Below are 27,175 nucleotides of genomic sequence, written 5' to 3'. Positions count from 1 at the left end.
TCGGTGTAGATCGGAGTTCTGCTCGAATCTTCAAATGAAAATTCGAGAAGATGGGGGAAGGTTCGAGATCAAGGGTTTGCAGATCCATGTTCAGGGTGTCAAAGTGGTCCTAGGGTGTTGAGGTGGGGGTCACCGGCGTCCATGCCACCGGGTTTTTGGTGAGGGGAAAGGGGGCGGCTCTAGGGTTCCGGGGTTGGGGTCTGTGAAAGGGACGACCTAAGGCAGGGGGGTTTGGATAGGGGGGCAGGGTAAAGTTTTAGGTTTATATAGTTAATGAGGGAATAGATCCTGGCTGTTGGATGAGGCGAGATGAAGGGCCAAGATCTTTCAACTGGTGGGGAAACGGTGTCGTTTCAAACGCAAGGGGTTGGGTTGGTCCGGGGTTGAACGGGTTGGGTCTATACGTGGGTACGGGGGAATGTGATCTTGGCCGTTGATCATTCTGAGATCAACGGCCCAGATTAGACCAGATCAAAACTGCGTCGTTTGGACGCCCCTAAGGTCAGCTGGTCTGGACCGGGCCAAACCTGGGGTTCTGGATTGGGTTATTTGGGCCTGTTTGTTAAAAATCAGACTGGCCCAAGTCCGATACCTGTTTCTTCTTTCTCTTTTTTTTTTAATTTCTTAAATTAATTTGCCAAATAACATAACATAAAACCTTAAACAACAATTCACACACAATTAACATTTAATTACACTAAAATTACTTAATGACAAAAATAGAATGAAAGATGCACACATTTTTTTTTTATTTTTTTTTTAATAAACGGATTACGGTTCACATGGCATATATACTTTTTTTCTTATATATTTTGTTTGAATAAAATAAACACGGACAAGATCACAGATAACTAACAAAATGCCACGTAAAAATCCAAAAATTGTAAGGCGAAAACAATTGCCATTATTTTTTATTTCTGTTGGAGTGATTGTTGCGTAAAAAAATCAGGTGCTCACAATACATACACACACACACACATATATATATCTGTATATATATATATATATATATATATATATATATATATATATATATTAGGCCGAGCCTTATCACCTCGAGTTATTGGCAAAATTATTTGAGAAACAGTAAAGGTTATATTCATAATTATGCACATGTATCTATGTTGTAAGCACGTAACTCGTAATTTAATAAGCTTTTTCCTTTCTTGTGGAGCGAGCGGAACGCCTCTGTAGTATAATAGATGCATCTACGGTTCGTGTCGCTTGACCCTAGGCAGTGTACACACTATTCTGGATCCGTCCGAACGACCTCAGCATAATCATGCATTATTTCGCTAGCAGTCGAAATATTCATGAGATTATCCTTCCACTGTTGCCTGGCATTTTATATGGTATTCCTTATCCGTTTGATATTGGCTCTTGATACATCCGAGTTATTGAGGTAGAATACGGGACTGAGAAACTTAAACCTTTAAAAGAAATTGTTGGAAGAATATCTAACTTACAGATTTACCCCATTATTGTTGTGTGATTCATATATGTTTATGATTTATTATATTGCTTTATCGGACCTCTAGTAAGTGTTGATGTCGACCTCTCGTCACGACTTCTTCGGGATTAGGCTAGATACTTACGGGGTACGCATTGATTTACATACTACACTTCTGCACTAAATGTGCAGGATTTGACAAATATAATTGGTGGTTATCTTGGTGCGTAGGCACAGCCGCTGAGGAGACTTTATGGTGAGCTGCATTCCAGGCTACGTATCGCAGCCCACAGAGTCTCCATCGTACTATTTACTTTATCCTATCTTATTTACATTCCAGACATATGTTGTATTATTATTGTACTCCTTAGTAAATGCTCATGCACGCGTGACACCAGGTTTTGGGATACTCTAGTGGTTATTTATGGTTCAGCTTGATATTGTCATCTTTTATTTTATATCGTACTAATATTTTAAGTATTTATGATTTTTAAATGCATTGAATACTTTACTGAATAAGACTTATGATTTTTAAAAATAATAAAATGAATAATTAAATTGATAGTTCACCGTTGGCTTGCCTAACGGCGATGTCGGGCGCCATCACGACCTATAATGGGAAATTGGGTCGTGACAAGTAGTTGCAAGCAATATTTTTCAATTGGTTGGGCTGTAATTATTTGTCAGCAAAAAGTTGTTTTAAATGTAAAAATTGCATGGGGCGCCCTATTTGGTCGCCCCTATTTAACCTATACCCATTTTTTAAAAACTTTTAATCTGTACCCACTTTTTAAACAACTTCAGCTCTCTTTCTCCTCCCCCTTCTCCTCCTTCATTTTGTTTTCTTCTTCTACAACGATGACTTCAACATTGCTCTCTTTAATTAATGAAACTAAAGCAAATATACTGAGGATTTCTGAACAGAGGATTTCTGAACAGAGCCAGATCGATAAACAATTTGATGAGATAACAAAATATAAAAATGGTCAAACTTTCAGATTCAGTTAATTTCTGTCCTAGGGTTAAATAGTATACCATTGTGTCATGTCATGTTTCTACTAATATTTTACCATCCAAGTGTTGTAAAATTGCATATGCATTTTATGCGTAATCGAATCTGTCGGAGTAGTTCCAACGCAAAACTTACAAAACAAAGAGAACAAAATATCTGCATAAAGTCAAACTTCAGCTTTCAGTTAATTTCTTACCCAGGATTGAATAGTTTCTCTATGTTGCCATCATATAATCTTATAATTAGAGAAGTAGCAAAAGCTATTGAGATTCTGAAGTATAAATCTCTCCAACATATGTCGTCTTTTTTGCAAAGACAACACAAAAGCTATTGAGCTGAAGTTACAAAGACAAAAACTTCAGCTCTAGAGCTGAAGTTTCCCATTTACAACACAAAAATTTCACCTCTACAGCTGAAGTTTTCCAGTTACAACACAAAAACTTCAGCTCTAGTGCTGAACTTCAGGCCCGGCTACTAGAATGCTGAAGTTTTGTGTGATTGCCTTTGCTATTTCAGCCCCGTATGCGAAAGTTATGCGAAAAAGCGGGTACGCTTGCAATTGTTTTTTGCAAAATGGACACAAGTTAAAATGTGACACAAAAAGCGGGTATAGATGCAAATGCTCCATTTTAAATGAAGGCAATTAAAGAATTCCTTTTTTCTTTAACCATATAAAGGGAGAAAACGAGTTCCATTAAACGATAAATTTTGAAAAAGTAGAAATCAACATGATAAGATTGTATAATTTAAGCTAACTTTTCCAGACAGATCATGAGATATATATCCTTCTTCTTAAGCCACTAGTCCTTCATTAAATTATGAGTTGCTAATTAACCGAGCATAAAAATTGAAATCTTTGGTAGTATAAGATAAACATCCAATAAATATTCCTTTGCCGTATGGATTATGGAAATCTCTTCCCTATTATGTTGAAACTCAATGTAGATAAATACTTACTTGCACTCGTTATTATACTAAACTAAATAAATTATTTAATTTTAACAGTTAAAAATTTAAGTATGAATACGTATCAGTAATTAGTAATTAGTGCGCATATAAAAGGCATATATCTCTAGTTCATAAATTTAATATAAATATTAGGTGCAATAAATTTTTACCGTTCAATATATTAGTATCCTTATCCGTTTATCCCATATGTTAAGTGGTTTAAAATTAATGTTTATTCTGTATATATCCAGTCCATCTAATCATATTTTCAAACTCCAATTACTTCGTTATGCACTTTATCTCTCATATGTATCAACTAGCTCTCTCAAATTTACTTCAACAACTTTTTAGAACTTTATTGACCAGTAGGCTTATCACACATTACATGTATAATAATAATAATAATAATAATAATAATAATAATAATAATAATTGTCGTCTTATTGATTCCAAAAATCTTATAGTAGCAAGCAAATTATTTTTTGAGTTTTGATGGTGGCTTTTTCTATGTTGAATAACCAAAGATTAAATCTGAGAGATTTATTAAGTAATAATATAAAATAAATTATTGTAAAACTGTTATGTCACTTATTTTTTTTTGGTAACTAAATATTCTATTTACCAAGTAATATTTACAAACCATTTCTATTCTTTAGTTTGATCTTGGACATCATCCCCAGATTCAAACTATACCTCTCAATGCTATATCTTCTAACTACTATCCCTATTACATGACATTTGGGTAGTAATTAAGAACTAATAATATCTTCTTTAACCTTTGCATCATGCTGCCTCGACCATGAATTTCTTGAACTAGTTGTCTCACAATTACTTCAATGCTCCTCTGTTTCTTTTGGAATATCCTTGAGTTCCTCTCTTGCCATATGCAATAGACTGCACCTGCTAGGGTCATTCTGTACACTTCTGTTGTAGAGCTTCTTCCTTTGTAATGATTTGCAGCCCATTCTAACTCTTGCCCCCATTCCATCACCTGTCTTTGTATTCCTTGCCACTGCAGTAGTGTTGTCCATATCTTTGCTGAGTAAGAACATTTAAAAAACAAATGTTCAATGGTTTCTTCTGCTGTTTTGCATAGTATGCACACTGTATTCTCAACACAACCCCATTTGTTTAGTCTATCTCGTGTTAGCAACCTTCTATGTGCAGCCATTAGCAGTGTAAATTTCCACTTAGGCATTCCTGCATTGTTGCATGTAATTCTCCTCCATGAAACTTTAGTAAATTCACCTATAAGCTTCAAATACATTGCTTTGGTTGAAAACTTGTCCATCTGTATAAATTCCTCTTCTGTCAGCCCAGCTTCCTCCACTTGCTTCTTTGCCTTCAGTATCTTTTGATCCACCCATGATGCCTGTTTTGGGATTCCACCTGCAATCATGTATCTTTTGTAGTAGAGAAGCACCCATTGTATCCACATTTTATCTTTCTTTTTGCTAAGGTTCCAAAGTAGCTTACATATAGCTGCTTTATTCCAGATTCCTATGTCCAGTATATTCAAACCTCCAGCTACTTTTGGCCAGCATAATATGTCCCAAGCCAACAATGCTTTCTTTGTGATTTCTACCCCTCCAGTCCATAGGAATCTCTTGCATATACTCTCTATTACTTGGATCAATTTCTTTGGCAGTATGAACACTTGTGACCAAAATACTTGTATAGAAAACAATACACTCTTGATTAGTTGAATTCTGCCTGCATACGATAAGAATCTGACAGTCCATGATTGAATTCTTCCCAGCATCTTTTCTATCAATGATTGACATTGTACCACTGATAATCTTTTAGTACTTAAAGGAACCCCCAGGTACCTCACATGCATTGATCCTTTACAAAAGCCTAGGGTCTGTAATATCTCCTGTTCTGTACTCTCACTAACTCCACCAAAGAAAACTGAGCTCTTGTTAGTATTTGCAACTAGTCCAGAGGCTTTAGAAAATTCTTGAAAGCATTGGTAGAGTAGTTGTACAGAGATAGTGTCACCTCTACAGAAAAGCAACAGATCATCAGCAAAACTTAGTTGTACTATGTTCATCTTAGCACACTTAGGATGGTAATTTAAATTTGGATTCATTTTCAATGTCTTCAGAGTTCTTCTCAAGTACTCCATGGCCAATACAAATAGATATGGAGACAATGGGTCTCCCTGCCTCAGTCCCTTCCCTGCATGAAATGGTGGTGTATGCAGCCCATTGATAATGATAGAGTAAGATATACTTCTCACACACTTCATGATCCAGTTGAGAAATCTCCCAGGAATTCGTAAATTTTCCAAAACTTGTTCCATATAATCCCAGTCAATAGAGTCATAAGCCTTCTTCATATCAATCTTTATCATGCATCTTGGTGACACACCCTTCCTGCCATACCCTTTGACTAATTCATGGCTAAGTATGATATTATCATTTATCAGCCTCCCTGGTACAAAGGCAGACTGGTTTCTATCTACTATATCATCCATTATCCTCTGCAGCATGTTTGTGATCACCTTTGAGATTATTTTATATAGTATAGTACAACATGATATTGGTCTGTACTCAGTATTGTTAGTAGGATCCTTCACCTTTGGTACAAGAGTCATTGTTGTATAGTTAATAGGTTGATAGAGTTCAGAGTTTGTGAAGAAATCCATTACTGCCTCTGTCACTTCCTCACCAATCACAGGCCAAGTCCTCTTGTAGAATAAAGCATTGAACCCATCGCAGCCATGTGCTTTATTGTCTCCAATTCCTAGCAGTACATCATAAACTTCCTCTTTAGATACATCTTTAACCAATTGAAGTTGTTGTTGTCTGTTTACTAGGCCTCCATCTCTCATCACTACTGGATTTATAGCTGGCACAGTTCCATCCGATGATCCCAATAGTTGTTTATAAAACCCAAACACTTCTTCTTCAATCTCATGTTTGGATTGTGCTACAGCTCCATTAGCCTTTGTTAGGCTCTTTATTTTATTCTAGGAGCATTCTTCATACTTGCCGGAAAATAAGTTGTGTTACCATCTCCTAATTTTAGCCAATTCACTCTGGATTTCTGTTTTATGATGCTTTCTTCTACCTCTGGCCATTTCTCTAATTAAGCCTTCATATCTTTTTCTACCAAAATCACATCTTCCTTCTGCCCAGGATCCCTCATTTGCTCCTGTAGTTCTGCAAGTTGTTGTCTGCATCTGCTTATCTTCTTATCTACTTCATTATATTCAGCTTTATTAAGTATCTTCATTGCTTGTTTCACCCGTTTTAACCTGCACCATACATCCTTCATTTTGTTTTCCCCATTTCCTTTTTGCCATGCTTCCTTTACTCTTGCAAGGAATTCTTTATGTTCATCTAAATGGTTGAGGAACTTGAAAGGCCTTGATTCTCTTTCTGCATTTCTCTTCAAACTTGATGCTCAAAGGAGAGTGATCTGAACATCCTGGATCCATGACTCTGACTTCTAGTTGTGGCATTTGTAGCATCCATACATCATTTACTATAGCTCTATCTATTCTGCTATAAGTATGTCCATTGGTCCATGTGAATCTCCTCCCAACAGTTCTAATTTCTGTTAGGCCATTTTGCTCCATAAATTCATTGAGATCCCTGACTTCAGCCTCTTGTACAGGTTTGTCAACTGGACTATCCTCTTGTCCTCTAATTGTATTATAATCTCCCATTATCAACTATGCTCCTTGTTGTATATTGCTCCACCCATTCAATTCATTCCAAAGCCTTTTTTTATCTTCAATTATATGTAGTCCATATACTGCAGTAAAAGTAAATCTCATATTCATACCTTTTAAGTGAGCTTTAGTATGAATGTATTGGTCAGATTTCCCTAGTTCTCTGCATTCCACTTCATTAGGATCCCACAGTATCCAAATTCTTCCTTTATCACTATGCTCATAGTTGGCTAGCCATTTCCATCCTGGAGTGATTCTTCTTATTACTATTGTATCATTCTGCTTCTTTATTTTATGCTCTAGTATTGCAATTATACTTATTCTATTACTTTTAATAAACCTCTTGACCTCTTTTTATCTAGAGACCTTGTTCAATCCCCTTATGTTCCATGTAGCAAGAATCATACGGGGATGAATAGGTTTTGATCACCTGTTCCAACTTCTCCATTGCTCCTCTGTTTGCTTGTGCCATCATTTATTGCTCTGTTGTATGCTAGCTGCATTCCAGTCTCTGCCAGAACATTGAACCCATTTACCATACTGATAGTTCTATTTTCTCGTTTCTCCTTGCTTTTAGCTACTGATTTCCCAGTAGCTGTCTTCCATGCATGTTCCTGTTCTTTGATTGGCCCTGCATTGTTACCTTGGGCCTCATTGTAACCAGCTATTTCCTTGTCTTTGTTTGCCTCTACCTTCTGCTGATTTCCTTTTTCATTTTGGATCACTTTGGGCTACCACTCTTGTCTCTGCTTCTGTTTCCTTGTGTTGTCCTTAGTGATTTTTTGCTCTTCTGCATTACATTGATGTCCAATTTGCATACAAGTAGTACAGAATGCTGGAACCTAGTTATAAATCACCTCTTGTATAAACACTCTTCCATTAGGATCTGTTACCTTCACTGTTTTAGGAAGCTCTTTAGTAACATCTACTTCAATTAAGACTCTAGCATAGGAAATTCGATCTAGTTGAGTTGTACATGCATCTGCATATAGTGGAACTCCTAAACTGCTACTGATTCTGCTTAGTGACTTTGCTCTCTAACAGTCAAGAGGAAGGTTAGGGAATCTTACCCAAATAGGGATAATATGTAGCACTTCCTTATTAAAGTCAAAGTCAGCAGTCCATACTTTCATTATAATTGGCTTGTTGTTTAACATGTGAGGTCCAGAATATAACACTTCATCTCTGTCGTTCAGGGAATTGAATCTCACCACAAAGTATCCATCATTATGGAAGTAAACTTTTGGCTTCGTTGCAAAATTCCATTCAAACGCAATAAATCTCTCCATAGCACCTATAGTTGGGGTACTTCCAGCTACATATAGAATCAAAGCTTGTTTCCACTTTTGTGTTTCCTCTTCTACTTCTTCCTTCCTCAACTCAACTATCATCTCACCATTTTTAATAGTTGGAGCAATGAAACTCAGATTCATCCCCTTCGCCGCCATTCTGTTCTCTACAAATAGATTTGTCCACTTCTTTTGCTCTGGCTCCATCTTCTCATTAACTATTGCATTTTGTCTCTTTTCCATGCTCTCCTTGTCCTTAATTTCCCCAGATTCCTCAGTAATTGCACTTGAATTACTCCCATGCATTGCTCTACCTTCATCAGATTTCTTCTCACTCAACATTATCGTATTAATGTTCATAGTAGGAGGAGTTTTCATACTTTCTTTCATAGCTGTTAGCAATGGCCACTGTTCCATTGAATTTTCCTCTTCAATTTGTGAATTCTGGGTTTTCAGCTCACTACTCTGAGTTCTACTGTTTGTTCCTGCTAGATCTGTCCTCTGAATCACGCCTTTATTTTTCTTAGGTCTGCCCCTCGCCATTGATGAACAACGTACGTTAGCAACCACGCTTATTGTGCGCTGGGAGGAACGGTCTTTGTACATGTGTTTAATACCCGTATTATGTTATGTCATTTATTAATATACGTAAGATATTATTGAGCTTGCGTGCTTCCTGCTAGCAGAGTGATGCTTCCCAAAATGGAAGAAAATAAGGTAAAAATTGCACGGGACACCCTATTTGGTCGCCCTTATTTAATCTATACCCATTTTTAAAAAAAGATTTTAACTTGTACCCACTTTTTAAACAACTTCAGTCCCTTTTTCTCCTCCTCCTTCTCCTCATTCGTTTTCTTCTTCTTCTTTCTTCTGTTGCTTCAGTTAATGGGATGATTGCCATAAGTATGTTTGTCAGATTATTTAAAAACAAATTATAATTACGTAAGTTAATAGACTATAATTTGTGAATATTTTCACGTAATTCTATTCTTTTCACATTTATTGTTTCCAAAATTTATGATTTTAGATACTGTTGGCAATCTGATTATTTTATAGTAGTAATACACTATGAAAGAATAAGGTAATTATTTATCTAGTATGTTAGAAAGATTTTTCAAAAACTTCAGCTTATATAGTGCTGAAGTTTTTACAAATGAACTAAATAACTTCAGCATCTTCTGCTGAAGTTTTTGAAAAAGCTTATTCAGGACAAAAAAAAACTTCAGCTTATTTAGTGTTGAAGTTTTTGCAAATGAACTAAATAACTTCAGCATTTTCTGCTGAAATTTTTGAAAAGGCTTTATGACAAAACTAATGAATCCAGGACAACAAAACTTCAGCTATTTTAGTGCTGGAGTTTTTACCAATGAACTAAATAACTTCAGCATCTTATCCAGGACAAAAAAAACTTCAGCGTATTGCCTTTGCTACTTCAGGACCGTCTACTAGAATGCTGAAGTTTTGCATGATTGTCTTTGCTATTTCAGTCCCGTATGCTGAAGTTACGCAAAAAAGTGGGTACACTTGCTTTTATTTTTTGCAAAGCGGGTACAAGTTAAAACGTGACCCAAAAAGCGGATATAGATGCAAATCCACCTAAAATAAGTTAAAAGAGTACGGCCTAATCAGTTTTCGGATTGGTAATTGTAAAATAGTCTGTGTTGTAAAGTCATTGAAAAATAGTCACTATTTTCTGCAACTCGAAAAGTCCCAGCATAATATACTGGAGATTGGTGCGCCTGTGTATGAATTTCCAGTATAATATACTGGAGATTGATGCACCTTTGTATGAACTTCCAGCATAATACACCAACACATGGAAAGTTCCAGCATAATATACTTGAGATTGGAGCACTTGTGTATGAATTTCAGCTTATTATGCTGGAACTCCAGTATATTATGCTGGAATATTTTCCGGATTTTGAAAAATGTTTTTGTTCAGATTTATCTTTACATGAAAAGTGGCTAAATTTTGATTACTTTTGAAACTGTAGCTATTTTTCAATTACCACTTGTAAATCGGGCTATTTTTGAATTTCACCCAGAAAATAAGCAACCGACCCCTTTTTCCAGCTAATTAATAATCCTCTCATCCTAGTATATATGTCTATCTTTTTATAAAATATTATTATAAAACTTTCCCATTAAACTAGTTTTCAACTAATTGTAACGAGTATACCACGCATTAAATGCTGTCACGTAATGAGATATATGGAGTAGTAAATAGTTAATACTCCCTTAAAGTCCCAAATATTAAAATAAAATTTGGCTGAATTTGTTTCAAAATTAAGGACCACGTTTTCAGAAAGCAAAAAGCATTTATTATTTTTTCCCTCTCAAATTCACCATCACTGTTTTAATTAGTGAAGTTATTAAGTGAAATATTTAACATAAACATATGTAATAAATTTAAACAAATAGTTATATTGTTAAATTTATTTTTTTAAATATATTAATTTTTTATTGAATTTACACCTTAAAAGATAAAATATTTAAGGTACTATTTATTTGCAATGGTAAATAATTATTAATAAGAAGAAACGCACACACAAAAAAAAATTGTGAAACGAAGAATATGTGCTTATTTGATGGATGTGGTGGAGTGGATGAGACTCCTCCCTTAACCAGAGGTTTCGAGTTCGAGCTTTGGGTATGAAAAAATCCTTGGTAAGGAGTGCTACCCCCGAATGGGGCCCTATCCGGATCGAATCCGGATATAGTCCGACTCCAATGCGGGTACCGAACACCAAGTGGGAAACCAAAAAAAAGTTTTATACATTGATAACGTAAAAAATATTTATACAGTTGGATCACTTTTAAATTAGTTACAACTTACAAGTAAATGTTTTATATAAACACTAATTGATAGCTGACAGAAATAGTAAAAATAGTAAATTATATTGACCGGGAAAATAATTTATGCTGTAAATAAATAAATAAATGTAATTTATATCCTTATTAAATGATTATATATCTCCTTTTTCTGATTTTCTAAAACTACGAGATTCTCATTTAATGAAAAAATAAGACTCCTAGTCCTAACTCACTTCAAATTGACTAACGTTTCTTTAAAAGTTAAGTATCTTTCTTCTTTTTTCAGATGAGCATTATCCTTTTTGGCTAATTTGAGTCACCTTAAACATGCATAAATAACAACTTTTTCTCTCTACTTTCTACACGCCATTTTCAAATTTCCTTTTCAGTTTCTAAGTGAGAGAAAAGAAGAAGAAAAAAAAATTGGGAATTAAAAACAATGGCAGGTGGTGGATTTGATGATAGAAGAGGAGCAAGAGCACATCTTTATGAGTATAAGATTACTTGGTATTTTATTTTTTCTTGCATTATTGCAGCTACTGGAGGTTCTCTTTTTGGTTATGATCTTGGTGTTTCTGGTTAGTTTATTTTCTTCGTGATTAACTTCTTCTGTTTTTCATTGTGCCGGACCTTATCTACTGGTTGTTGTTAGTGTTTTGCATCTATTCTTTATTTCTTATGTTGTCGTCATTATTTCTATTGTTTTCTGTTGATAATAATGATATATTGTCTCTCTTTTCGTCTTCTTGAGTTGAGGATTTTTCAGAAATAACCTCTCTACCCCTCGGGTAGAGATAAGGTCTGCATACATTCTACCCTCTCATACTCTACTTGTAGGATTTTATTGGGTTATTGTTATTATTGTTGTTGTATATTTTCTCCGTGATTAACATTGTTCTAATACAACAATAATTTATCTAAATCTTACAATTTTTTGAAATAGTAAAACTTGTTAATTTTTATTATCAGCACAACTTGTAAATTTTCAAGATTTCTTTTAACCTACTCCTTCCCCCTAGTCATGATTTCGAGTTTATGATTTCGGAATTCTAATTATTTATTTAATATTTTTTTATTGGAAACAACTTCTCTATTTTTACGAGAAAGGGTTAAGGTTTGCGTACACACTATCCTCCCCAGACCCCATTTATGGGGTCAAACTGGGTTTTTTATTGTTGTTATTGTTGTTGTATTTAATAGATTTTTAAGACAAATATATTTAATAGATAATTGTGTATGCAAACCTTACCCCGGGTAACGGTAAGGTATGCGTACACACTACCCTCCCAGACCCCACACGTGGCATATTATTATTATGTTGTTGTAGTAGTAATCTGAAGTCCGAACTTTTTGCTTGTTTCAGGTGGGGTGACTTCTATGGATGATTTCTTGAAAATATTTTTCCCCAAAGTGTACAGCAGGAAGCAAGAACATCTCAAAGAAACAGATTATTGCAAATATGACAATCAAATCCTCACACTTTTCACTTCCTCTTTGTATTTTGCTGCACTTATTTCTACATTTGGTGCTTCACATGTTACTAGGAATAAAGGCCGTAAAGCCAGTATCCTATGTGGTGCAGTTAGTTTCTTTCTTGGTGCACTACTTAATGCTTCTGCTAAAAATATTGCTATGCTCATTATTGGTCGATGTCTTCTTGGTGTTGGCATTGGATTTAGCAACCAGGTAATTCTGAGCATTTACTGATATATATATATAAAGAATAATATTTGATCTATATAAATTTTTCGACAAAAAGTATTCAACTAATCAGCACGCCACTATAGCTCCGCCTCCGCCTAAACGCACTGTGTTGTTATTGGATGTGGCAAATAGATGTGTCAGATCAAACTTGGATGGGTCAAAATATATCAAATTAGTAAAGGAGTCATGACTCAACGTATTCATGGTTTGCTTGAATCAAGATGAGTCGGTCCGCTGAACTAGCCTAATATGACTTAATTGACCATCCTTCGGTGAACTGTAGCTCCACCCATGCTTAGATGCACCCTAATGTTTGCAAATAAGCGTGCCAAGTCAAACTTGAAATGAGTCAAAACATGTCAATTTAATAAATAAGCCATGGCTTAACCAATCGAAAGTTTGTTTGGATCAAGATGAGTCACATAATTGGTAAGCTCCCCTAATTTTTTCCTTTGCTTTTTGAAAAAAGAAAAATGAATTCTTCCAAATCTATTTTCAATCTTCAAATTTGATATTGTATGTTACATTCTGACCGTTGAATTACACTATTTGTCCCGGATTGACCCAATATTTTGTTGGGTCATCCCGAGTTCAAATTATTGGTCAATTCAACAAACATGTCATAACCCAACCTGTCTAAACTTGAACGAGTTAGTAAAAAACGAGTTGATTTTATAATCTGAATCCATGTAACATAGCTGAAGTTTATGATCTTGTTTGTTTTCAAAATTACAGGCAGTACCATTATATCTTTCAGAAATGGCACCTGCAAAAATCCGAGGAGCAGTCAACCAATTGTTTCAACTCACAACTTGCTTGGGAGTATTAATAGCCAATTTGGTCAATTATGCAACTGCTCAAATCCATCCATGGGGATGGAGATTATCTCTTGGCTTAGCAGCAATTCCTGCTGTACTCATGTTTGTTGGTGGCCTTTTCCTTCCCGAGACACCAAACAGTCTCGTAGAACAAGGTAAATTAGTATGGTTTGATGTAAACACGAGTAAGTTTTTGCCTTATTATTATTACAATTTAAGTTCTATGCATAAAAAAGGTAAAAAAATACTTACCGAATTTGTTCACCTAAAAGGTTATTGAAGGTAATTCTATTTAATAGCATTAATTAATTTATAAACCTAGAATAAAATGATACAGTATATAACATGTTATGATATACAAATTAAATCATTATTATTGTTATTATTGTTGTTGTTGTTGTGTTACGAAAATGAAATAAAATATTAGGAGCCTTTGTAATTTACAAGTCCAAGACATTTAGGGGCATTTGCACAAATGGCCATTTTTAGGCCATTATTTAAATTTTATCCTCTATTAGCCTAGTGAGCCATTGCAAAAAGAAAGATCCATTCAACTATTTTTAGGCAATACGGGCACAGAATTTAAAGATTGGCCTAAAATGGGTCGTACGATGCAAACAATCCATTTAATATATCATTCTATAAATATCATATATAATGGTTAAGTACCTTAACCATTGATAAGTATTTATATGAGAGTTTTGAAGTCTCCATTTTTTTTCCCAACCTCCTTAGCTTGAGAATTACATTGTGTATATAAGATCAAGTATTTTTAGTTGATATATTAAATGTTAAAATTTCTTGTGATTTTCATGTATTTACTTTTTTTATTATTAAATCTTCTTGATTAAAATTCTATCTTCGCCACTGATTGTATAACAGGTAAATTAGAGAAAGCAAGGGAAATATTGGAAAAAGTTAGAGGAACTACAAAAGTGGATGCAGAATTTGCTGATCTTATAGATGCAAGTAATGAAGCCAAAGCTATAAAGAATCCATTTGGAAATTTACTTTTGAGGAAAAATCGTCCACAATTGGTGATTGGAGCAATAGCAATTCCAGCATTTCAACAGCTTACTGGAATGAACACAATTCTTTTCTATGCACCTGTTATTTTTCAGAGTTTAGGGTTTGGCTCAGGAGCTTCTCTTTATTCATCTGTTATTACTGGTGGAGCACTTGTTGTTGGTGCATTTATGTCAATGTCCTTTGTTGATAAGTTTGGAAGAAGAGCTTTCTTTTTGGAAGCTGGAGTTGAAATGATCTGCGTCATGGTAATTTTCGCTTCAGTTTAACTTCTATATACTGATAATATAGTTCTAAATGTCCATAAAAAGTAAGACGGTTTTATCTGCTATGACATGTTAATTGCTTGACACTAAAAAGTTTACTATATGTCCATTTGGTTTGCCCTTCTAAAACCATACTAATATACTTCCTTTTTCAAAAGAAAAAAATTAGAAATTTTAGGCCCGTTTGGCCATAAAAAAAGACTTCTATTTTTTGAAATTGTATTCATGTCCAAACATAACTCTAACTTTCAAATATCATTTCTTACTTGTAAAAAAAATCACTTTTTTCCAAATTTCACAGTTTTTATGTCCAAACTCCCACTTAGTTCTATTGGAAACAGTCTCTCTACTTTCAAAAGGTACGGGTAAGGCACATATACACTACTCTCCTCATACCCCACTTTGTCGTACTACACTGGGTTGTTGTTGTTATTTGTGGTATTTTTCTTTTTCCTTTAATAACCATTCACAAAATCTTCCTAATATTATTTTCCTATTTTATATTAGAAAATTTCTACTTTGTGATCAAGGGTGATCAAATTTGAGATATTTTGCAACTATAACCAGAACTGAACCTGGCTAGTTTGTAAAATTAACGTCTTTTATTTTCGCTAAAGATGCATTTTCAACGACTGAAGTCGATATCATGTTCTATACTGACCCGCCTCAATCAGCATTACTATAGATTTCAAGCCTCCAGTTTCACCGGATAGTATACTTACTATAAATCTTGATCCACAGGTTGCAGTTGCCATTACACTAGCATTAAAGTTTGGACAAGGTGTAGTGCTACCAAAAGGAATTGGAATATTCCTAGTAATAATAATTTGCATATTTGTTCTTGCTTATGGAAGATCATGGGGTCCTTTAGGTTGGTTAGTTCCAAGTGAAATATTTCCATTAGAAACAAGATCAGCAGGACAAAGTATTGTTGTTTGTGTCAACATGATTTTCACAGCCCTAATTGCACAATGTTTCTTGGTTTCACTTTGTCACCTCAAATATGGCATATTTCTGCTATTTGCTGGTTTAATTACTATTATGAGTTGCTTCATATTGTTGCTTTTGCCTGAGACAAAGCAAGTTCCAATTGAAGAAATTTATTTGCTATGGCAAAGTCATTGGTTTTGGAAAAGGTATTGTGCACCTGAGGAGAATGAAGATGAATTGAAGAAAGGGCAGCAAGTTTAGAGTATTATATGGATTTTTAGGGTTGAAAATTTGATTATTGATTTTATTTTCTGTTCTATGAACCTATGGTAGTTGATATGTTTTTATTCATGAAAAGAAAAACTTGACTTTATGCACTTTGGATTGGTTTTTGAATCAAGAGTTTCTTAATTCATTTCCAATATTTTATTGAGGGCATATTTTGGATAACACACACTCAATGAAATAGTTGAGTTACGCGTAAATTAGCCCCAAACATTATAATTACGAAAAATCACACACATATACAAACAAGATAGTCAACTCTATTTTAATTATTTGCTCAGACATACTTTATATATCTTACTTATTTCACATGATCCTTCAATCAATTCTATAGAAACAATGATTTATTTCCTCTTGTAAGTTAAAACAAAATAAAGCCAGAGGACTTCCAAGATTTGTATAAGAAGACCATTTTTAAAGCTTGAAGTCTATCAAGGAGCATCTTAATACACTGGAGTTGAAAAATGTTCGCTAGAAATTGGAAGTAATGAACGACCCGCGAACTTGTTTAAACACGGGGATCAGTGCGACTGGGGTGCTTCGGCCTCCCTCCGTGCAACTCCTCCTATCCCAGGGCAAACGTTCAAGTGCGTGCTCGGTGATTAACAACCCCAGCGCGGAAAGCGTTAAGATGTTAAGAAGGGGAGCCTTGGAGGTAGGGGCGGATTTATGGGGGAAAGGGTATTCACCCGAATCCCCTTCGTCGAAAAATTTCACTGCATATGTAAGGCAAATATGTATTTTATCTTTATATATTATGTTTTGAATCCCTTTGACACAACCCAAAAACATAACTTAGTGTCAAGGGGTTCAAATCTTTGTAAGGTCATGAGTTCTATTCCCACTACCAACAACCTTATTAACTTTTTCCTTTTTTAACCCCCTTGGCAGTAATCCTGCCCCCGCCACTGCTTGGAGGCTGGAGCAACGGTAAAGTTGTCTTCGTGTAATTTTTAAGTCACGGGTTCGAGCCATGAAAGTAATCACTAACACATCCTTAGGGGCCGTTTGGCAGGAGGTATTAGAAAAAATAATGCAAGCATTAGCTCTATGCATTACTAATACCTTGTTTGGTACATTTTTTCAACTTGTGTATATTAGTTATATATTATACTTGGTATTATCCTATGTATAAGTAATGTATAGAAAACTATGGCATTAGTAATATCAAAGCTATTAAAGTTTGCATTAGTATGGTTAAAGATAAAATTGTACTTAAAGTCCTTTAAAGCTAGAGAATATGGAGAGCATTTTTGTAAACAACTATTTTTCTTAAAAATTATGCAATGCATTATAATTTTAATACACCACACCAAACATTAGATAAGAAATAATATCTGCATAATTAATGTTTGCATTACTAACTCATGTATCATTAATACATCTTTTTTCGCACTATTCTTATACATCCTACCAAATGATCCTTAGAGGTACGAGCCTTCCCCAAATACAGGATACTTGGCCCACCAAACTATTTTTTTTTTTTAATTTGGAAGTAATGAATCGGTCACTTATTATTTATTTCTAAAGAATTTATCCACATATCTGTAAGTGGGTAGGGCCACCTTAGTAACGGGCAGTTTATTGAAGTGGACAGGTGTCTGTTGATAAGTGAAAATAATTACTCCAGTTTATGTAAATGGCAATAGACATTACTTTTTCCCGTTCACGATAAGTGATCAATTTGTTTTTTTATTTTTGGTCGAAAATAAATGTTCATTATATAATTAAGAAAGAATTCAATTTGTTTTTACAGAATTACCCTTATATAAATATTCTAAAAGGTTTTCTTACTCTTCACATTAAATATTTAATTAAAGGTAATTTAATCATTCTAGATATTTTTATATAGAATTTAATATTTTTTTTAATGGGCGTACCAAAAAATAATGAATCGGGAAGTAACAAACAATAATGGCTACTTGACGGAAAACTATACTAAAATTTAGAAAATATCTCATGCAATATAATAATAATCTAATTAAAGAATAAAAATACCCCCTTTTGCTTTGAGCAGACACTATCACTCTTGTTCCATTTTGATATCTTAAAAAACATTTGCTTAGGATTACTAAATTCAGAAAAAAAATATTAAACTTTAAAACCTTTTCAACTACTTTAAATTATTCCTCTTTTTTCTTGAGAGTTTGTGGCTGCTACCGACAATGCTGCTGAGTCCTGAGCTTCACTTCGCCTCTTCCTTTTTGCTGGTAATGTTTCATTTATCATTTTTCTTGTAGAAAATGGTCAAGTTTGAGTTCTATTTAGTAAAGTGCAGCCGATGCACAAAGCATCCTTTGTTCAAGAGGGTCCGCGAAGTGTCGCAGCCCAAGCGAGTGTGACGTAGGTAATCGACCTGATGCAAGTATCCGTGGCTGATAACCCGTGACCTATACGCTCACACGGACATAACTTGGCCATTGAGTTCTATTTAGTATTTACCATGATTGTCTGTTTTCAAGAATGCATGAGTTTATCCAAATTGAGCTTCTTTTTAAAGCTTTTAGTTACTTTTACAATCATTTAAGAGATACCTTTTCTTGTTTTGGAACATAGAGTTTGAGTTTGAAGCTAAAGATTATGCTTGAGTTAATCAAATTTTAGCTTCCTTTTTGCTTTTTGATAACTTCTATGTTCAAGATTAGAGATACCCAATTGTTATTTTGGTTCTTGGAGCTTGAATTTGTAGCTAAAGATTAAACTTTTGAGAGCACAGTCAAGTTCTTTGATTTTAGTGGAAACACATATTTTTTGAAAATCTATGTTTATGTAGTGGGATACTTGCCTCTAGTTGTAGAACCTCAAATCTCTCCCTCCATTTCAATTTATGTGTATCTATTTGACAAGGTACGGAGGTTAACAAAGAACGTCCGTACCCCGGTTGACCTCTCAGCAATTTCATAAGAAAGGGCTTTCTTGAATACTCGCATGAATTGCTAGGGATGACGTTTGAAACTTGTCATCTTAAACATGCCATAACATGTGTGTGTGGCTATAAAAGTTTGTTATTAAAGGCAAAATGAAAGCTTAGGGTTAAATTGTTTTTAAATTTGGAAACGAATCATTCTTTCTGGAATGTATTGAAAGGGGAATACTGTCACATAAGCGGGAACAGAGGAAGTATATTTTTCAAAATCATTTCAAAATATGTAGTTCGAGTGGAAGGCAGTAGCTTCGGCCAAAACATTGTGTGCCTATGACTTTGATGATTACTTCTTCTCAGAAAACATTAGCATTTATGCAGGAAATCATGAAACAGATTCTTGAATTGCCTTGACGAGCTACTGATTTGAGTTGAATTTTTTAAAGAATGAAGTATGGCGAGGAGTTTCAAGTTCTACGTCAAATTGATAAAAGGAAATGGATTTTGATAGTGGTTTTGGTGGCTATCACTCATTTATTTTGCCAGACCTTGATGCTTCCTTATGGTAATGCTCTTCGTTCTTTGGTACCGGATAAAACAGTTTTGTTACCGGGGAAGATTAGCTTCTCAATAAGAGAATATACTGTCAAATCTGCAAAGGTTGCTGGAACCCTTGTAGGAAAAAATCTCTCAAACTTTGATAGTGCATCTGTGTTGGTTCATCATGTAGAAAGTGCGGATAATGGTGATACGGGTGAAGATGGTGAAAATGTCGAAGGAGTAAATGGCGAGCATGAGGTAAAACTAGATAGCAATCATTCAGATGGCAAAGCCCTTGATAATGACTCTGATTTTGTTGAAGATGCAACTATTGAAAATGATAACCTATTCGATGAAGATGCAGACACTGGTGAGGAAACCACAATTCAGAACGGTGGAAACCAAGTTCAAAAGAATGATGAATCTAGACGGGGCCTTTCTTTAGAGCAAGTTGTGAAACCAAATGGTGAACTTTCAGCAGACTCCGAGTTAGAAGCAAACAGAAGTAGCACGCGATTTGATACTAAAACTACGAGCGCGACTAACTTGACTTCTGTGATTGCTTCAAAACATATAGATCCCTTGTCATTGGTTACCTTAGGATTAAATGAAAGCAACAATGTCCGTACTGCTCGTAAGAAGTCTTCGACAGGAGATTTGACTCAACTACTCCCAAATCATAGAAACCATTCGTTGGTTCAAATGGATATTACTGTCTCAAGCAATGGGAGTCCAGTCAAAAAGAAGATGAGATGTATGATGCCACCGAAAACAATAACTTCAATCTCTCAGATGGAAAGGTTACTAGTTAGGCATCGTGCTCGTTCACGTGCTATGGTATGTTTTTCCTTACCTGCTCAAAGTTGTTGCTTTTGTGTAATGTTAATGAAAAGAACTTTCCACTATTTTCGTTGAATTGGATTGCAGAGACCAAGGTGGTCTTCTGAACGTGACCAGGAAATTCTGGCTGCTAGGTTACAGATTGAGAATGCTCCACTTCTGAGGAATGATCGAGAACTTTATGCTCCTGCCTTTCGAAATGTGTCCATGTTCAAAAGGTTTGTAGCTTTTCAGTAATCGTTTGATCCATATTTCCAGCTGATATTTTCTACATTAGTTTTTCCATATCGTTCTCCTGAGTCCGGAGTATAATCTCCGTGTAGGTATAACTTTTAAAGCTAGAGGAGACAGAAAGTAGAGGACCTTTATTTATCTGATTCAAAAAACTCTATAGGATTTGTGTCTCACTCAAAACCTAATAAATGGTATAGTTTAATTTACCACTCGAGCATACAGTGTTTAAACATATGTGTGCTTTTCATCATTTTTGTATAAACAGAATGATGAGTATCATTTCACGAAAAGTGCTTCGAAAGTATAAAGCAGCGCCAAGAGCCTCTCCCCGCATCCAAAATTTGACTTGCTTGTTTGATTAAGCGGTTTTAATTGTCAAAATCACGTGTGTCTTTCTGCGCAGAAAAGGATCTTCACTTACACTACACTAACGCATTGTTCTATCGAGAGCACATCATTTGAGCATATGATATTTATTATCCCTCTGTTAACATTTGCATCTTTTTGTACAATCAGTATGTGAGTCCTTTAGTCTACAATGTGCACAATGCTACGACCCATACTGACTAGTTTTGGCATTGATAGAAATTTAGTTTATGTATTTGTGCTATAGCAAGAAATATCTTGGATTTGGGAAATTTCTGCTGTTGGATTTTTCCCTTATGCTTCCTTGAATTTGCAGGAGCTATGAACTCATGGAACGGATTCTCAAAGTTTATGTCTACAAGGATGGAGAGAAGCCGATTTTTCATACCCCAATAATGAAGGGATTGTATGCTTCCGAGGGATGGTTTATGAAACTAATGGAGGGTAACAATAAGTTCATCGTGAAGGATCCCCGAAAAGCTCACTTGTTCTACCTGCCCTTTAGTTCAAGGATGCTGGAGCATTCTCTATATGTGAGTAATTCTCATAACCGAACAAACCTACGCCAGTATTTGAAGGAATACTCAGAGAAAATTGCAGCAAAATACCGTTTCTGGAACAGAACTGGTGGAGCTGATCATTTTCTTGTTGCATGCCATGACTGGGTAATGTCAACATTTCATTCTTTTCTGAACTTCACATGTATTTCGTGTTATCTACTATGTTTTGATGATTCATAAAATGAGTTAGTTGGGTTTTTTGGCAAATCTTGCATTGAGTTATTGGATGATTACATATCTCTTGCCACCATCTTTTGGGCAAGTTACACATTTAGCCAGTCAGCCAAAAATAATTACATCCGCTAGCCAAATATACAAAAAATATTATGAAAATGTATATTATACATTAATATATAAAAAAATTGAATATACACTGATTATGTATAAGATATTTATATTATATAATGTACAACAAATATATATTTTGCCGGCTACTATTTTTGAGACGCTATATTGTGTAGTTTTCCCCGTCTTTTTCTATTGGATATTCAAGTTACATGACGCTATAAGCTCGTTCAATATTTGTTCTTATAATCGTATTTACTATAGGCTCCGTATGAAACTAGGCACCACATGGAGCACTGTATCAAGGCCCTCTGCAACGCTGATGTAACCGCAGGCTTCAAAATAGGAAGGGATGTCTCCCTTCCGGAAACATATGTCCGCTCCGCCAGAAATCCACTTAGAGATCTCGGAGGTAAGCCACCGTCTCAAAGGAAAATTCTCGCGTTCTATGCTGGGAATATGCACGGATACTTGCGTCCAATCTTGCTCGAGCATTGGAAGGACAAAGATCCCGACATGGAGATCTTTGGTCCAATGCCGACTGGTGTTGCAAGCAAAATGAATTATATACAGCATATGAAGAGCAGCAAGTTCTGCATCTGCCCAAAGGGCTATGAAGTCAATAGTCCTAGAGTAGTCGAAGCCATATTTTATGAATGCGTACCAGTTATTATATCGGATAATTTCGTGCCTCCCTTTTTCGAAGTCTTGAATTGGGAAGCGTTCTCATTGATCATAGCTGAGAAGGACATTCCGAACTTGAAAAGCATACTTGTTGCTATACCGGAAAAGAAGTATCTTGATATGCAACTAGCTGTTAGAAAGGTTCAGCGCCATTTTCTTTGGCATGCAAAGCCTGCAAAATTTGACCTGTTTCACATGACACTTCATTCGATTTGGTATAATCGAGTCTTTCAAACAAAAGCGAGATGACAACAGCAGATTCTGCGAGGAAGACTTTTGGAAGTTGCAGTTGCTTCTGAATTTTCCTAGCTTCCAAAAGTTTGTGTTCATTTGAAACTTAAGCTTGTACAGGAATTGCTGCCTTGTATATTGTAGGTTTTAGGCTTTCTTCTTCTTCTTTTTATTTTTTTATTTTTTTTTTGCATGATGTTGTACAACAATCTTCTTGTTGAAGAAAAAAAAAGGAACTTCAAACTTTTGTTCCATCAAAGATGGGTGGAAAATAAAATTGTGGTCAGCAACAGGTAAACTCCTTAACATTAGAAATTTTTAAACTTGAAAATAAGATAGGTCACTTGCTACAACAGGTAAATGTGACTTGATGGTGTAAAAATTGTTTACGCTGATAGTGTATATAACTTAAATCCATAATTTTTTAACTTAAAAAGTGTGGCTGTATGTAGATTTTCCCACTTTGACAATGACAGTTATCTAATCATGCACATCCTTGTTTAGCTTACTCACAATCTGCTTATAATTCATCAGTGTTTTAGCCGCTCCAAAAAATAATAGTCAACAAAATATTATTTTTTGTATATATGTGTATTATATACAAAAAAAATATGCATATTATATGTATGTTTTGGCTAGCCAATTAGTTTCGGCCAAGTAGCCAATTTTGTAATTTGCTCCCAAAGCAAACCACTGGGGTGTCCTTATTTTTCTCTCATTTCTTCTTCTAATGATTGATTCAACCTCCGATAAAAAAGATATATCTTGATTATGTTCCATCTCTTCAACAAGTTTAGTAACGAGCATAATAGCCCTATTGTTTCGATGAAAAGCAACATTGATGATTAGTTTTTCGGGAATTTCAAACGAAATTCGATGAAATCTTGCAATAACTTATTTTCAACTCTATGTAATCCTTTCCATAGAGAGTACATTAGACTGTACATCAATGCTATAACCACAGCACCAACTGGTATGTTATCTGGGCTTGCGTATTTTTAATGGGCCGTTTGAGTTTCTTTTCATAGAAATGACCTCAGGTAGGGAGAAATTCAAAAATAGCCAGATTTACAACTGGTCATTCAAAAATAGCACAGTTTCAAAAGTAATCGAAATTCAGCCACTTTTCATGTAAAGATAAATCTGAGCGAAAATACTATTTAAAACCCGGAAAATACGCCAGCATATTATACTGGAGTTCCAGGATAAGCATGCTGGAACTCCAGCATAATATGATGGAGTTCCAGCATAAGTACGCTAGAATTTCAGCATAATATACTGGAGTTCTAGCAAGTATAATTGTCCAGTATAATATACTGGAGTTTGGAGCACCGGTGCTCCAGTCTCCAGTATATTATACTGGAGTCAGCAAAGTATACCGATCCAGCATAATATACTGGAGTTCATACACAGATGCACCGAACTCCAGTATATTATGCTAGACCGGTCTCTGTTGCAGCAAAATAGTGGCTATTTTTCATTGAATTCATTAACGCTGGCTATTTTTGAATGACCAGTCCGAAAACTGGCTATACCGTGCTATTTTTACCCTCAGGTAGCCACTCTAAAGGGTTACTATTTAGAAATTAGCCAGTGCGTCCTGAATTTCAGTTTTTCATTTCAAATTTTCAGGACAAAAATGTTCTGAATTGTCCTAAAGTTAAAAAAAACTATTTTAAAAATTCAGGACAAAATAAATAATGGCTAATATCTAAATAGCATCCCTGAGAACGACTATTTGGACACTTGCCCCTTTGTTTTCCTGGGCTTGAATGTTTTGAATAGGCCGTTTAAGGGCCCAATAGATTTAGCTCTAGTCCAGGGATGAGCAGATCAATGTAACTTTACATTACAATGTAGTTGAGGGAGAGATTTCAACCTTTTTTAAAGAAAGAAAAAGGTTATTGAACAAGCGAAAGAAATGCCTAAAGAGCATATGTTTTTTTCTAAAACAAAATCATTAGTTGAGATATACCTCCCGCCAAAGAACACTATTAACAATGTACTTCAAAAAACAAAAAAAAAAACTGAAAAATGATAGAGCAAGAAAAAATGATCAAAATATCAGCAGCCGTAGGAAAAGGAATGGAGAAGGTAGCCACAATTGTATGGAAGGCGTCGTAGAAAACCAATAATTTGAAATCTAGAATTTAGTGTCCCAAATTTTTGAGCTGCTAATTTAAAATTCAGGACTAAGTGTTGCTCTGATGGTAAACAACCTCCACTTCCAACCAAGAGGTTGTGAGTTCGAGTCACCCCAAAAACAAGGTGGAGAGTTCTTAGAGGGAAGGATGCCGAGGGTCTATTTGGAAACGGCCTCTCTACCCCAGGGTAAGGGTAAGGTTTGCGTACACACTACCCTCCCAAAACCCCACTAATGGAATTATACTGGGATGTTGTTGTTGTTGTGTTGTATATTAAAATTCAGGACATAATATTCGAACTTTTGGACACAATTTTTAAACTTTAAAGACACGATGTCCTGAAGTTTAAACTTTAAGGTTTAAATCCTAAGACGTTGTTTCCTGAAACTTGAGCGAAATTGGCTAATCTTTAAATAACATGCTTAAAAGTGGCTACCTAATGTCACTTCCACTCAAACATAGGCAATCCTATATTTTGGATTATTGGAGTTTTCCTGCATTTACAAATCTCTTAACCATAATGAACATAGGAATTCTTGTACTATCCCAGATAAAAACTAGGTAAGCTAAAAAGAGCATAGGGTGTACATTCAAATAAATATTATTATGATATGAGAATTTTTTCATTCAATGCATTCAATGAAATAGCATCATGTAAATAAACTTAAAGCCTTGAGCTACCTGCCTACCACTCATTTAATGCCTTACCGTACATTCGAGCATATGTATTCAACTGAACTCAGTATTTATGACGAGAAACATAATTTATTTGTAAAATTTATTAAAATTGCTAAAAATAGTACTAGTATTTATTATGTACGCATAATATTAAATATATAATAAATTCAACGCTAAAAACTTTAAAAGTTGAACCTATAAAATAAAAATTCTAGATCCACATCTGCGTTCGAGCGAGTTAGAAGTAGTGAGATTCTTTATTAAGTGTTATATAGCTGTAGAAAGGCTAAATGTAGAGAGAATTGAATGAGAACAACTAAAATGGAGCAGCCACAGGTAAACTTATAATGCAACACATTAATATTTCTTGTCGATCTTGGCTTTAAAAGCCTGAAAAATATGTTATGGCTTCAACAAATTCATCATGTTATAATTAATTTTTTATTTTTTATATTTTTTGTGCAGAGATAGGGAAACCTTGAGGACATATAACTAGATAAGCCAGCTAATTTGCATTGTCAATTTCCATTATATTTGAATTATCCTTATATTTTGGGCCCCCAACATATTTTCAAACTTTTTTAAGGGCATAGGTAAAGTCTTTAAGATTTTTCAAGTATTAGTGAATTGGAAAGGTCAAATTTATCCCAACACTATGAGAAATTTTGAAACTTTGCAACTTTGTCAATTGCAAGGGAAAACACGATTGGACCAAAAATTCAATGTAAGACATAATTAAGCTAAGGAAAAAATTGAAACTTTTTTCTTTAGCTAATTGACATCAAGATGAATAGGATCATATTCCCCTTATCTCTAAACCGATAAATCTAGTAAAATAAAAATACCTTTTGATGAATGAATATTAAAGTTTGGCTGAAACTCTATACCAAAATATATAAAAAAATCAGTGTAATCCCATAAATAGGATCTAGGGATGGTAGTGTGTACGCAGACCTTATCCCGACCTTATAAGGATAGAGCGGTTGTTTTTGATAGATCCTTGGCTGAAACGTTATGCTATAGAGAATTTGATCGACTGATGTCCATATTTTGCGCCAGCAAATCATACTCTGAGGAGTAAAGCACTCCATACCAAAGGAGATTCCATTTTCGTGACTCGAACTCAAGACATTTAAGGAATCACCCCCACCAAAAAGTTTTGATGGTACAACAATACTTTTAAAATTATCCTTTGTCTCTAATTAAACGTATCATTTAATTAATATTTCACAGATTGAAAGAGTTAAAAAGATAAAAAAAAGTAATAAATGACTTTATAAATAGAACCAAAAACTTTTGATGGTAAGAAAATTTTTCTATATTATCCTTCATCTATAATTAAACGTCTAATTTAATTAAAATATTTCACTGATTGAAATGGTAAAAATAAATATGAAAAAGTAATAAATAACTTCTCATTTTTCTAAGATGTCAAACATTTTGGAACAAATTCAGCTTGTCAAATGGTTAATATTTGAAATATGGGATAGTACAATATAATCCCCAAATTATATAATTAAATGACA

At 34.7% G+C, this 27,175-nt stretch overlaps 2 protein-coding genes across 5 annotated transcripts; both read left to right on the top strand.

The window, feature by feature from the left end:
• The first annotated feature begins 11,498 nt into the window (after positions 1–11,498).
• Positions 11,499–16,339, top strand: LOC107766587 (sugar transport protein 14-like). The gene is made up of 5 exons (XM_016585396.2): positions 11,499–11,773; positions 12,559–12,881; positions 13,635–13,872; positions 14,600–14,991; positions 15,751–16,339. The coding sequence occupies exons 1-5, from the start codon at positions 11,635–11,637 to the stop codon at positions 16,198–16,200; spliced, it is 1,542 nt and encodes a 513-aa protein (XP_016440882.1). The 5' UTR covers positions 11,499–11,634; the 3' UTR covers positions 16,201–16,339.
• Positions 16,340–18,280: 1,941 nt separating this feature from the next.
• On the top strand, positions 18,281–23,104 carry LOC107766594 (putative glycosyltransferase At3g07620). 4 transcript variants are annotated; one of them, XM_016585414.2, is made up of 6 exons: positions 18,281–18,434; positions 19,469–19,652; positions 19,818–20,464; positions 20,555–20,685; positions 21,384–21,732; positions 22,177–23,104. In XM_016585414.2, the coding sequence occupies exons 2-6, from the start codon at positions 19,535–19,537 to the stop codon at positions 22,843–22,845; spliced, it is 1,914 nt and encodes a 637-aa protein (XP_016440900.1). In that variant the 5' UTR covers positions 18,281–18,434; positions 19,469–19,534; the 3' UTR covers positions 22,846–23,104. The 4 variants fall into 4 exon arrangements, with proteins under 4 accessions (XP_016440900.1, XP_016440892.1, XP_075076164.1 ...); XM_016585406.2 differs by having other exon boundaries at positions 19,469–20,464; XM_075220063.1 differs by lacking the exon at positions 18,281–18,434 and adding an exon at positions 18,441–18,571 and having other exon boundaries at positions 19,469–20,464.
• The last annotated feature ends 4,071 nt before the right edge of the window (positions 23,105–27,175 follow it).

Source organism: Nicotiana tabacum, chromosome 8 (genome assembly GCF_000715075.1).
Source record: "Nicotiana tabacum cultivar K326 chromosome 8, ASM71507v2, whole genome shotgun sequence".
NCBI classification, from domain to species: Eukaryota; Viridiplantae; Streptophyta; class Magnoliopsida; order Solanales; family Solanaceae; genus Nicotiana; species Nicotiana tabacum.
The sequence above is the reverse complement of the archived record's forward strand: the minus strand, read 5'-3'. Positions and strand labels throughout refer to the sequence as shown.

Coding starts and splice junctions, on each gene's coding strand:
- LOC107766587 (XM_016585396.2), top strand. CDS start 11,635: ATGGCAGGTGGTGGATTTGATGATAGAAGAGGAGCAAGAGCACATCTT. Junction 13,873..14,599: donor AAACAGTCTCGTAGAACAAG/GTAAATTAGTAT, acceptor ATTGTATAACAG/GTAAATTAGAGAAAGCAAGG. Junction 14,992..15,750: donor TTGAAATGATCTGCGTCATG/GTAATTTTCGCT, acceptor CTTGATCCACAG/GTTGCAGTTGCCATTACACT.
- LOC107766594 (XM_016585406.2), top strand. CDS start 19,535: ATGAAGTATGGCGAGGAGTTTCAAGTTCTACGTCAAATTGATAAAAGG. Junction 20,465..20,554: donor GTGCTCGTTCACGTGCTATG/GTATGTTTTTCC, acceptor ATTGGATTGCAG/AGACCAAGGTGGTCTTCTGA. Junction 20,686..21,383: donor AATGTGTCCATGTTCAAAAG/GTTTGTAGCTTT, acceptor TTGAATTTGCAG/GAGCTATGAACTCATGGAAC.